At 41.9% G+C, this 13894-nt stretch overlaps 1 protein-coding gene across 7 annotated transcripts in view; it reads right to left on the bottom strand.

Annotated features, from left to right (window-relative positions):
• The window catches only part of sulf2b (sulfatase 2b), a 73236-nt gene that overhangs the window by 13164 nt on the left and 46178 nt on the right, over nt 1–13894 (bottom strand). For 6 of the 7 annotated variants that reach the window (XM_053848677.1, XM_053848676.1, XM_053848680.1 and 3 more), the window contains 5 exons: nt 2420–2649; nt 1900–2020; nt 978–1096; nt 763–914; nt 304–473 (listed from right to left, as the gene is read on the bottom strand). In XM_053848677.1, coding sequence (XP_053704652.1) covers nt 304–473; nt 763–914; nt 978–1096; nt 1900–2020; nt 2420–2579 — 722 coding nt within the window. In that variant the 5' untranslated portion in view covers nt 2580–2649. Of the gene's footprint in view, nt 1–303; nt 474–762; nt 915–977; nt 1097–1899; nt 2021–2419; nt 2650–9091; nt 9253–13894 lie in introns of those variants that run through there. The other variant, XM_053848678.1, reaches the window with a different exon arrangement.

Below are 13894 nucleotides of genomic sequence, written 5' to 3'. Positions count from 1 at the left end.
CATTAGATAAAGCACCAGGATGCTGATAGATTTGGCTTTACAGATAATTCCTGATTTTACCGCCAAAAACCTGACTTTCCATAAATTAAAAGAGACACACAGAAGTGTGAGCGCACACACATACATTCATCTCAGGCTCAGAAAGCCACTTTAATCCAACTGAACAATAGCGCAGTTATGATTCGCGCTCTGGGCTAAATCCAGACACAACACAGCTAAAACACCACAATCCTCCGGATGTGTGTGTGTGTGTGTGTGTGTGTGTGTATGAGAGAGAGAGAGCGAGCCTATGTAAGGACCTACATGTGCTGTGATGCATTGGGAAAGGCAGTGCTGTACTGTGGCGCCGAGTCTTCAGGTCCATGTGGGGCAGCGTGACTCAGAACCATCATGACGGGCCGGTGAGGATAAACCCGCTTCGAGTAGCGGAAATAGCGAATGGACTCAGCTGTGATCAGATCAGTTAGGTAGTCCTGGAAAACACACACAAAACATTTGTTTTTATTCCAATTTCCATCAAACCATGTCCACACATTTGGACTTCAACTATAGCAGAACTTGCAATGCCCTTAAAGTTATATAACAAAGAACATGAGACAGTCTTTACATCTTGTGAACTTCATTTCTGTGATTAATTTGGCATATTCATATCTGCTATCGGGACTTGTACTGGTATGTAAGTGACAACACTGCTATCTAGTGGTGGGGGACATGAACAAATGTAATTAATGATTCCAGTGTTTTGGCAGTGTGTGTTCATGCCTGAGGATACTGCGCTCCGTGCTTCTCTCTGACTCCATTTCGACTGAGCGTGTAGTTGTAGAAGCGGCTGTTCTTGACCAACCCGAGCCACTCCCTCCAACCAGGGGGAACATAGGAGCCGTTATACTCGTTCAGATACTTCCCAAAGAAGGCTGGGCAGAAAAAAAAAAACAAGAGTCAGAGGGAACACGCTTCATTGTCACCACCTCTTGTACCTGTCCTGTATCCAGTGTTGTTGAGGTAGACTCCAAAAGTCCGAGGCTCGTGCTGCCGCTGCCATGACATTGAGGAACAGTTCTCATTGTTGGTGTAGGTGTTGTGGTTGTGAACATATCTGAGGGGATATCACAATAATCATATGTTCAGTTTAAATATAGTTTGTACTCACATGATATCATTTCACATGATAACATCATTGAAACTGAAGCGCACAAATACTAGGCCAAGGTTGATGTGTCCTGCGCGGAAAGTCCCTCCTTCCCACACTCCCAGTGGCCTGCAGTCATGCTACCCAAACTATATATACATTGTTACAGTCTAAGGTCACCTGGGGCAAGTGAACGACATGGACAGAGCAACACTTATTAAGCAATAAATAGTTTCATTCCAAGAGGGGAAAAAAAGTTGAGATCATCTCTGTAGTATGCCTGCTACAAGCCGGGATGTTGAGCAGAGGCTGAGAACACAACTGAAATCTTCTTTCTATGTCCCAAGCTGATGAAGCTGCTGCAGGGCGCCTTCAGAGAGGCGTATCTAACTAAGAAATGGCTGCTTTTGTTTCACATTTCACATGCATGTTGAGGCACCAATGACCCAAAATCACCCCAAATTAGTAAAAGGTTAATTTTGCATAATACAGGCCCTTTGTGTGGACCAAACCAATTACAATCAAAGCACCCTCTGTGAGGACGTGACGTACAGTGGGTTTTTATTTTGACACTTCTCGGTTAAGAGGTGTGACTGTTTGATTGACTGCAGTCCCAGCAGAGTGTCTCTAGCTGGTTCATGTTACACGACACCAGCAGCGGGATGCTGAACACCAAAGGGAAGAACTCAGCATGGAAGCCTCCTGAGTGACATTACAGCTGTGTTTACACGTTTTTACACCGCAACCCAACAGATGGAGGCCTCACTTACTTGCCAGTGAGCATGCTTGAGCGTGATGGACAGCACATGGGCGTCGTCACAAAGGCGTTGGAGAAAGAAGTCCCACCCTCCTCCATGATGCGCCGAGTCTTGTTCATCGCCTGCATGGAGCCTGGAGCAGATTTAGGAATTTGTTTACTCTGTAGCCATTACATTCCTGGGAGAAGTTCAAACTCCATCAGAGCCCAAATTGATTCAACCGCTAGTTCAGCTCACGTCTATGCGCGAGAAGGTCAGGGAAAATGTCACCCTCGACGGCTACTTTCTATATTGACATGATGTCAAAACATCAGGAGGCACACTGGATGAATGAAAAACTATTTCTTTTTCAAATAAATGAAGGTCAGAGTACTTGTTTTATGAATCAATTATTTCCAAGTCCAATTATATTGCTCAATGTCATGAGTTGAGATTTCAACTTTGTTTCAATAACACTAGCCTCACCCTCTCAAAGCCAATTACTTTTAAAGTTCTGACACGGAAATAACTAAAATGTCACATGGTTTCTTACCCAGCTCCAGGTCCTGGTCATCCGTCAACACCAGAATGATGTTTGGTCGGATGTTGCGCCTGTCCCTCTGAAGGCGGGTCTTCAGCCGCTGACCAGAGAGGAACTGAGAATCACTGAGCGTCACAGAGACAACCAGGAAGAGGAGAAGTCGGCCCGCCATGACCTCTCGGCCGCTAGGCTCCTTCAAAAGGTCCACCAATCGACTGCTTCTGTCAGCGGAGTCTCAACCCCTAAAAAAAAAAAAAAGATTTGCGGTTGAGTGTTAACTGTAAGACACTTCCAAACATGAACTGAAAGTGGGACTGAGGTCAAGGTCATTTCACTTTTCCCACAATTCTAAAAAAATGTAAAACTTCTGTTGAGAATTTCCACGTAAAAGGTATATAACTTGATATCATAATTGTCATTTCTACCTCGAACTTATGGCATCATAGCATAACATACTTGCAGACATGCTACACATTTTGTTCCTTGTTGGTTCAATATTTTCTCTCAATCATGTTAAGGCTTCTCTTTCTTCGTTCAACCGTAATGTGGCTCGAGAGCCCCACATAATGTGACCCTGAAAGAAATACAGCTGACCGCACCTGCTCCAATATGATTCATAAATAGAAAAATAAAGCTGGACAACCACGCTGCACCGTGATTGATACTTAACACGCAGAGACGTTATTCTCCCGTTGTTCTCACAGCGAAATGTCACTTTAGGAGGAGTGCTTATTTACAGAGAGAGGATATTGATAAAAATGTCGCCTTGAAAGCTCCTCTGAGGACGAGCAAAATAAGAGCTGCTGGGTTTTATTTGGATAAAATGATTACGGGGGCGTGACGTGAGGCTGAAATCACCACTTCACTAGGTTTTCTCACGCAGTGGACGACAACAATGAAGCCTAACTTGCTTGTGCGTGTGTGTGTCAAGATGAATTTGACATTGACAACATCTTGTCCTCTCACACTTTACAAGGGTCGTGTGAGAATTGGGGACTTGTTGTTGGGTTGGTCCAGGTCTCCGATGGACCCCAGAATAATTGTGAGTAGGTGTGTGTGTGTGTGTGTGTGGGCTCTTCGAGGTGTGTGATGCAAATGAGCTGGTAATGAAAGCAGCGGTGGCTTTCCGCTCCCTGAACACTGAGTGTTTGATAGTTCACTCTCATCTTTAAGCAGGCTTGTGTCACGTGCACGTCTTGTTAGGAGAGAACAAGGCACCAATCTTTAATTTACACAAGTTGTACAGCTTGACCACAAACAGCACCCGCAGTTCTTTCATTCTGTGGTTTGGGGTTTCCAGATTCAATATTTGTAATAAGCGTCTTTGACGACAAAGTTTCAATAATATGAACTTGGGCCACAACATGCTCAGAAAGGTGAACTCGATGACCAGCAATGTAAATGTATATTGAAAGGAACTCAAATTTACAGGTCCAACAGTTCCGCTCACAAAAATGGATCCACTGTACTTACGATGAATGTCCAGTGTTCTTTACAGCTAAATTAAGATTTAGAACCAGTGAAACTGTTGAGTAAATTCACCTTCAATGTCAGTGTTTGACAAATCTATGTGGAAATAATAAAGGGCATTAAACCTCACATTGTATGTTCGAGATTGTTTATTGATATTTTACAAGCCTGATTTATTCTGATCGCTAGTAACACATATTTTCTGCCTGCAGTTGCTGTCTTCCAGCACGAGGCTGCTGGAGCGAGAGTATAAAACATGGCTGCGGTTTCAGTGGTGGTTTGTAATGAGGCTCCGGTAATTGTGCAGCTGTCACGATCAATGTCTGCTTCACGTTTCTCCCGCACAAATGGAAAGTGGAGGCCTGCGGTCACGGGAAGTCTCGGAGAAAGAGGACCAAGTCCGCGAAGCTGACAGGTTCGTTTTACTAGTGGTTCGTCTTGATATTTCCAACGTGCCTTTTTTCCATTCCAAACAGAGGTCTGCAATTCAACTTACTTAAGGGCACATTACTGGACGAGCGGCAGCTGCTGTGGTAGGCACGTTCGACACAAGAAAAAGAAGCTTTAATATGACGAAAAAACACTTGAAAAATATTTCATGAAGAATAAGAAAAAATATACAATTCAGCAAATGCAGTAGAATATTCAACAGGACTTAACAGGATTAAACTGATTTAAAAGGAACCGATATATGCTTTGAAGGAAATCATGAAAATATGTTTCACCAGAAGTAAATATTGCCTTTGAGACTTCTTGACAAAATCAAATAAAGACGTAAAATAATTTTTAAAATCCGGATTCCAAAATGTACATTTTCAGTGAGCATTATCACCATAACTCTTACTACCTTGGGTATGAAACAACGATATGGGTTCCACAGAAACAGGATGGATGGGAGCCTACAGCCAGCCTGCTAAGAAGTGGGCTAAACAGTAGGAAGAATACAGTCGCTTAAATAACAGACTTCAGTGCTACCACAAGGATAGGGACTGGAAAAAGAAGCGGATAGCAAAAAAAAAGACATCAACTTCGGAGCGGGAGTAATAAATAGATCATGTTAGAGTTCAACAAAGACTGGAGGAGGAGTGTAACTTTCAGCCATTTTTGGCAGACAAATGATTTTATTAACTTGGGCTTTTATGAGGTTCAGGTGCAGGGCTCTTTTCTGTTGTGATCGTAAAAACCATCTTGAGTCATCAATCAAGCCACATTTCCCAGCCTCTACATATAAGAGAAGAATTTTCCACCAGACTCCTTAATGTCATTTCCGATTCTTACCAAGAAGACAAGCAGGGAGATCCAGGACAAACAGATGTGGGATGCGATCCAACTCTTTTTATGGATTTAGATGATGAAACGCACATCTGCACAAAGGCAGATGAGTCCAGCTGTGGATTTCTGCTCAAGTCCAAGTGTGTTCTGTCCTGCAGCGCCCCGTACCAAGGCACCTTCTTTCATTTGGTTGAATGACAGCCAAATGCTGTTATGTAATATATGTGTGGAGGCTTTGAAATGTCCCAAGCAATCGCTTATCACCTCGGAGAGATTGTGAGGTTCTGCAAGAGTCTGTCCCTGAAACATTCCTGAATATCAAGTGTTTCATTCCTTCCTGATATTCTCACTGAAATATGAGAAATGCATAAAAGCAACATCGTCATTAACGTATTTTAGTTTCCCCACATTCATCACTGAACAGTAAAGTGGTGGAATTCTCCCGCAACACTCCCAGAAACTATAAACCAGCGTGACTCAGTGGTTCTCTTGCTAATGAAGCCCATCTGATTTCATGCTCATCATTTAGAGAAATAAAAAGATAGTAGATAAACGAGACAAACGTTGCTTTTTACCCATGGGGGAAAAACACAGAACACCTGACAACAACCATAGAGGTGCTCAGCAGTTAGCTGGTTTCAACGTGTGGTCAGACCAATGTCACTGTCCTTAGCTTTGCACAGTTTCCAACAGTGCTCAAGTGAAAAAACAGGCAAAACAATTCCTGCATAAACACCTTTTGGATTGAATGGAACTGTGGACTTCAAGTACTAATGTGCTATAACTGCTTTTCAAAAGTGCCAAAACACTTTTTGTAGCCGGGGTGGCTCTATGCATGGCAGGCAAGCACCGTCGTGTGGGACAACTTGGGCAGGTTCAAGGCCAGTCTAGATGCAACGCTGGCTGGGTTTGAGGAGACCAGTCGGCTGTTAGATTGTGAACCAGCTGCAGTGTAATTACAGGGATTCATTATGGAAACCAAATTAAGCCGTTTAAATATTAACTTTCAGTCGATCTACACTGTATTGATTGTAGTACAATTCATCTACTTCAGTCATAAAGCAAGAGCAAATCAATATGCCCCGGGTCTTTTCACTGAAGTTAACCACACGCTTCCCATTCGTGCTACTTTTCATTGAAACAAAGGCAGAGTGGGGATGGATACGTGGTGGAATTGAACTGCATTGTTTGTTAGCACATGTGCAATCGTGCTCTCCTGAACCGCGACGGAGAACTCCCACCTCCCCGCGGGACCGTACATTCTGTCATCTGTCACCACGGTCTGCCCTCTCCAGCTCTCGATCCTCCGTCCCATCACACATGCTCATTCATATTCATGAGCTGTGGGCGGGAGCGGCGTGGATGCAGCTGGCCGATGGCTGACTCAATATGAAATGTGGTGAATGTCAATAAAGCGACGCAGCGATAATGAGGGAGCTCTCCTCCATATTCATCAGCAGCAACGCACGATACAGCACCAGGAGATCCATTTAAAGAGCACAGGAGGTGAGGGTCAGAGGTCAGGGTGGAGGGGAGAGAGGCCAGAGGTGAATGCATAGCTTCCCGACAGCCAAGAAGCCAGTTCAATACAATGAAAAAGGGTGAAGGTTGCCTTGGTAACGGTGACAGTGTTGCCCAGCAGGCTGAGGTCAGGACATACAGTATATCAGATGTCATAGCAATGAAATTGTCAATTTCTTTTGATCAATATAAATATGCTTACATATTAGTTAGAGACAGACAGTTATCAATAAACCCGTCAGCAGTTTTATGGCTATATTAAATGCTTAGTCATCTTTCTTACAGAGGCAACTTCATCATTTTTTTTTTTTATTGCGGTCAAAAGACCACGTTTTTACTTGAACCTAATTCAAACTTAATGTCAGCATCAGGATCATTTCCAAAACCAGGAACTGCTTGTGATTAGCATGAAGAAAAGACCATTTCCTCCCAAGAAATGCATCGAGCCGACATGTCCATCTCCACCTCTCCTCGCAATAATGTGAAAAGGTTTTCCCTCTCTCATTTGTGTCACAGATATCCTTTTCTGTCTGTCACAAGAACAGTTGATCCCAAATACTTTCAACCTTCAGCACCTAAACTCTGGGTAATTTAGGCCTCTTTTTGCACGTATCGCTCTTCCCTTCCTTCAAAGTTTAACTGTAACCCAGATGAAACCCAGTAAGACTGCAGTCTTACTGCAGGACATCACGCCGCGAAGATCTACAACTGACTGGAATGATAGTCACTTGTTTTATAAATAGAATAGCGGAATATATTTTAAAGTTTCTGAAAACTGCACTGGCATCCCAGTACCTGCTTGTGCCTGGAACACGTTCTGAGACTGACACTGACATTGAGAATAAACCCTGAGTCAGATATTTGACATCCTATGACCTTTATGGACACAGACAGCCTGACTGATGACTAGATCAATCGCTGTCCGTTGTTATGCAGGATGCATTTCTGCAGTTTTACGTCATCTACACATGAACTTTGCTCAGAGAGCCTTATATTTTTTTCAATGTCTAACCAATGTCTTACTCTCTTTAGAAGGATTTATAAGCGCAACAAGCACGTGGTGTGGAACTGCGGAAGATTTAATCTGGTTTTTACAACCAAATAATATTGTAGTTTACAACCAAAGCAACTGTTGGAATTCTGATTCCACGGAGAGAACTAGTATTTGCTGCGTGTAAGGATGCGGCATGGATCTCATGTGACACATGGAAAAGTAAAAGCTTGTGGAAAAAGAGAAGGTCTAATTTCCCAAACTTGGCTCCGAATATGACTAAAAACCAGAGCCGATGTGTGTTTGATCATATATATTTTCCAGAATTAGGATGGACTTATTTTATTTACGTTCTGCGTCCACATATTTATGGTGTGTTTTGTTAAGAAAAAGGAATACTCGGGACACTACTCAACCTTTTATTCATGGGTTACTCCTACAGCATTCCAAACAGTGCTTCAGTTTTCAAAGATTCCACTTAACAGATGTTGGAGAAATACATTGGCAAGGAGCCCCAAACTACCATCTTTCTGTCCACAGTGACCACCTCTGAGTTAGGGATCCCTTGATATTCTAAAATCTGTAGGGAGAAATTATTCACCACCTGGTCCTTGGTCTGCTGGCCTCACTCCAGCACATACAGAGACGGCTTAGTTTACAACTTCAAGCTGTATTTTACTCTGCATTTCAGGAGTATACTTTCTATTATTCATTCGCGTTCGCAAACAGCATTTTCACAGGAAATAGACCCTGTTTTTTCTGTCTTATAGTGCCACAAGTCATGCTGAAATATCCAACAAACATGTTTTGGCTTCATAAGAAAACACATTATATTCCTGGTGACAAAACTGTGGGTCACCTGAGGTCACAGTCTTGGGAGGTTTTATCACAGCAATATCAAATCACGGCTGCTCAGTCTCACTCTGGAGCCAGAGGCTGATAAACAGAGAACAAGACCCTGTGGTTCAATCAACGCATCCCTTTCCTTACTTACAACAGACACAGCAAATAAAATCACAATCTATTTGTACTCTTTAATAGAACATGACAAGGTTGCGAAGCTACAACCAACATCTAGCAGTGTGTTGAAAGATTTTCTTCAAATAATATTACTCAGTCCTTCAGCAGAAAAGAACAAGAAACCGTGTCCTGGAAAACTGTTTTTACACCATACAATGCAATGAAACGTTAGTTATTAAAATAAAAAAATACAATCAAACTAAGACACAGAGAAGTTAAGTACATCAGCTCAAAATAAAAGAAGCAATAAAGCAAAATCTCCAGAGCTATGAAAAGAATCGCTTCTCTTTTTCTCTTCCTCTTTAGTGCTTCCTCTTGAAAAACAAACTCATGATTCGTATTCCTACAACCTCCTCGTCGTTCATCTTTGTCCTCCTTATTGACTCAAAATTTGCTACTTTCCCCCCTACCTTGTCTTCATGGTTTCCAGGCTCAGCCACCAGGTGAACCATCACGCTCCTACTCTTTAAGTCCTGTCAGCTGTAACTACGGCGGCAGACATGGCAATAATCCCTGTAGCAACGGCTCTCCTCTCTCCACAACAGCACGCTCTCATGTGGTACAACTGCCAAACCACTGTTCCTGTCCCTCCTCCTCCATCCTCCGTTCCTCCCACTGCCTCCCCCCTCCTCCTCTATCACTTTCTACGGACACTCTTTTCTCTCCTGTGCACGCTCTTTCACTCTATTGGATTTCCCATCGCTCCAACATTCCTCCCTTCTGTGTTTTCCATTGTTTCGTCCTCTACATAGCTTGTCCTCTGCTCTCTTCCGCTCCTCTGTCTCTCATAGAGATTGAATTACAAACACAAAAATTAAATCCGGAATTAATTTGCAATATATTAGCAGGAACAGCAATTTGATTCATCATGCGCTATGAACTCGTGACAGTTCAGTATGTATGCGCTCTAAACAAGCAACAAACAATGTTTGCTGTGTTGATGCATCTGGTTCACCTAAGAGGAGGCTTTAGATTTCTATGTGAAAACACTTGAGACTAAGTTGCCCTTTGTCAGTTGCAGGCCATGTAAAGGTGTAGGACACCTTGGAAGTTCCCCAGACCAGATGGATGTCCACATCTTGACTCTGATGTCAATGATGGTTTAACGTAATTCTACAAAACATAGGTGCAACGCAAAATAACAATATAATCTTCACATTTAAAATCACCAAGATAACAAGCTTTTTTTATCATGTCTTTGGGTCAGAATTTATGTTATGCTGCCAAAATTTGTTAAGGAACACCTTAATTTTTTTTTTTCTGGGCACACCAGTGCACCTCATCTTAAAAATCTTGTTCAAATCCAGCTTTCGATCTTTGCTCTTGTGGTCATGCCTTCATCTGGTCATGATTCTGTACCATGACAACAAAATAAAAACAACACCACAGAGAAAACATCTCATATTAATCTCAAACTAAACCCGAAATATAAAACCAGAGCAAAGTACAATTCATAAATCAGTACTAATCTCAATCCACTTCTAAGTTATTTTGGGTGACCAAGCAAATAATGCGATGCCAGATTGTGCTTTGCGGGAATGCCAGCTCAAATAAATAAGTCTCCACCTGAAGAGAATCTCAGGAGAGCTCTTAAGCCTGTAGGAGACCCCTATCAGAGAAATCCAATTTCAACCACCTATCTTTTATCTTCTATAGTGGTCACGGCCGAGGTGTTGGCATCACAGGTAAGGTAGCTCTCAAAATTGGTTGGGAAATGGAGAACTATCGCACCTCACAACCCTGCTTCATCCTGTCCCACACTGTGTTCAGGTTTTTGGTAGTTAAGCGGTAGTTTCTGAGTCACAGAATCTATTTTTTAAGTAGGTGATCAAAATATTGGGGTAGAACTGAAATACTGGTTTTAAATATTTGGCAAAATGTGAAACTATGTTCATTAACTTGTGCAATTGTTTTAAAAAGACAGAAATGGGCACTTTCTGACATTGTTTGCTCATAGGCTTTAGTTCTTTTTCATTTTCAGATGGTTATTAATATAAGTACCAGAAGTATTTAAATGTCAATTAGTACTGAATCAGCTCCAAAGGACATTCCGGAGATTCAGAAAAACAGCACATATGGTCCCTTTTTAGTCGCGTATGGATATTTCATTTGGGAGGCATTTTATTTGGAATGTGCGTCGTTGAAAGTACAGAGTGTTCCAAGTTTAAATCTCAATGGTTACAGAGAAACAAACAAAAAAAAGCGTCTGCCGGAAAAAAAAAAGAAAACCATCCAACTGCAAACGGTTCACCAGAGAATTCCTCGTTCCGAGATTATTAGGATGCCAAAATCATTTGCCTTGATGCGCTGAGCCATTGTCTCTGTCTGTGATTCATCACACACTTGGTATCAGGTGGGAAAGAGCCAGTCGGTGGACTGTTAATATTCAATCTGCTGTCATGGTTATCCAGGTCATCAGCTTAACTACGCTACCAACAACTTTCACTGACACTGAAATGAACAGACCTGTTCAGTCAACTTCTTTACAGTATCACTCATGCTACAACAGCTGACCCTTTTAGCTTCGCACACTGAGATAGTGAAAAAAAATTGGCAAATATCCAGCATGAGCTGATGCCACACATACGAGGGAAGACTGTACAAATATGAAATTGCAAAACCAAGTTAAAATATAAAAACAACAGGGACGATAGCAAGGGTGAAATAGCAATACTATAACGCTATAAAAGCACAAGGAAGTTGAGCTCAAGGGCAGTGAAAGGTATCAGTGTGGCATATCAATGGGGCAACCGGATGCCCCGAGTCTCTCTGTGGAGGATCTCTGTGACAGCAATGTGCCAGAGGAGATCACACATTTAGCTGAGTTAAATTTGTAAAAATGCTGGTAAATAACCACTAAATGTGAGTGGGTGTTTGCACATACAGATTGTCATCATATGAAAGACACAATATTATTTCATATTATATATACTTCAGCCAAGATGCCAACAAGTGTCCACATATCTAAAAATACACCAAGTGACATGAAAGTGATGAGCCAACAAAACCTGAAGGAACGGCATATTTTTACATGATGTACTTATAGTGTCAGGACACACCATGGAGAGGGAAAGGTATTTTGATAGAAGGCATAATTTAGCGCATCAACATACAATATAGACAGCTGACCTCTGTGTCATTCTAGGATGCAGAAGTCTACTTGATAAAAGCTGATATTTAATGCCTTAGGACTGAGAAAGTGTTGGTAAAACTAACTGAAACTAAAAGACAAAGAAACACAGAAGAGGGAAACTGACAAGAAAAGGGGGGTAAAAAGTCACAAATTTCTCCACTTCAGTAAGAACGCCACTGTAAACTCAAGTTTTAAAATGTATGGCCTCTCAACCTTGCTACTTCATACACTCACATCAACACCAGCCATTTAGAGTTCTGCTTTTTTCAAGCCATACTCCCATTTTTGACACGTAGTTGACATTTTTTTAACTCTAATAATTATGCAAAGGCTCTGCAGGAATCAAAAAAAACAAACTCACGCATCACAAATTTCACTCTGTACTTTTGCTTTGGAAGGAAAGGTTTTCCCACCGATAATTAAAAGCATTCCGTCCAACTCAAACTGAGATTTTTTTTTTGCCCATGTGAACTACTCAGATATGCAGAGGAGGTTTTCAATATGGTGGTCGATTAGAATGCAGCCAGACTGCAACAACAAAACTCATCCAGGATTAAATTCAGCACCAACTCTTCCTAAAGCTCTTAGCACTGCGTTCACTTCAGCATGGAACCAATCTTAACTGGGGAGCAGTGATAAAGAAGTGTGATGAGGTCCTACAACTCACAAAAACAAGATTACCCTCCTGGTATAAGCACTAAAGTTGCATTTTCTCAGGAGTCTTCCGTTATACAAAACATCTGCAGGACGCGAGCGTTCGACATCCCCGTAGAGAAGCTGAGTAAAGTGTCCCAGGCTGACATCATCTTCATCAATAAAGCAGCCGAGAAGCAGCATGCGATGAGCCATCGCATCTACTGCCGATAAATGATTCAGCTCTGGACACTGTGTGACTGCTCCATGAAAACACAAATTAAATCTTAACACTTTGCTCTGCAGTGTTCATATTATTTCCAGAGAGGGTGAGGCATTAACCCGCAATGTTTGCGCTGTTTAACCGCCACAGCTGAGCGCGACAAAATCAATGGGCTAATTTGGAAGAAAGAAAAGCTTATCACATCAGTCAGTGTCGGAGAGATGCACCCTGGCTGTTCATCAAAAGACAGTTTAAGTCCCACGGGACAACAATCCCCGGGGTTTCTGAGAGGCAGTGGTGTGTTTTATTAAACATCCGGTTAGCTGAATTTGTTAAACTAGACATAAGGGCTGTTTTTCTTCATAAAACTACTCTTCTTGATAACCGTTTTTTTGACTCCAGACTGATATGCGTGAATATTTCAATCACACTACGCGCTGTTGAAGCCATTAGACTCCTTTGAAATATTTCGATGCCACACAATCTCCATGACGCGGGGGATTTATGGCCAACTTTTAAGGGCAAAACAAAACCTTGCAGAGTATACAGTACCATACAAAACATCCATGTCTTCTGATCATTTAACAATTTAACAGGCCAGATTTGAAAACATTACACGCAGCCATATTCAAAGTTTGTTATCCAAGTTGTTCTGTAACGCCACTGTTACATAAGACAGAACACTTTGATGTTTATGTAAATTCAATTTCGCCTGCCTCGCTTTTTTACTCATAAAAAATGTATAGTTTTGAGAACATCCAAAGATGTTTCCCAGCGAGGATTTATTAAACTCCCCCATTATCTTTACATCTGTGATCTATACTCTGAGAGGGAACCTGCACGACCTCATCCCTCCATGTTTACACATATAGTATCCATTTTTTATTACGCCGCTTTGGTTTCTTGGTTCTCTCCGCTTCACCCTTCACCTCCTTATCACTTTGAATTTTTCATCATTCACACATCCAGTCACGTTTCATCCAACCCCCCATTGATCATGATGTCATCCCACTCTTGAGGATACAGTAGAGGTCCAGGACACAAATGAGTGCAATTTTTCTCCACAAACTTAACCTAGGATTAATTTTTGTGGTCATTTACCGATTGGCTAGGTACAGCAGTTTGGCAATTGTTTTAGTATATGGCAACAGATGAAGCAGTAGGCACACAAGGTGTCGCACATTACACCATCAATGGACACTTCTACAGCAGCAGCGTTACAGT

The sequence above is a fragment of the Synchiropus splendidus genome, chromosome 18 (genome assembly GCF_027744825.2).
Source record: "Synchiropus splendidus isolate RoL2022-P1 chromosome 18, RoL_Sspl_1.0, whole genome shotgun sequence".
NCBI lineage: Eukaryota > Metazoa > Chordata > Actinopteri > Syngnathiformes > Callionymidae > Synchiropus > Synchiropus splendidus.
This window is presented reverse-complemented; position numbering and strand designations above follow the sequence as displayed.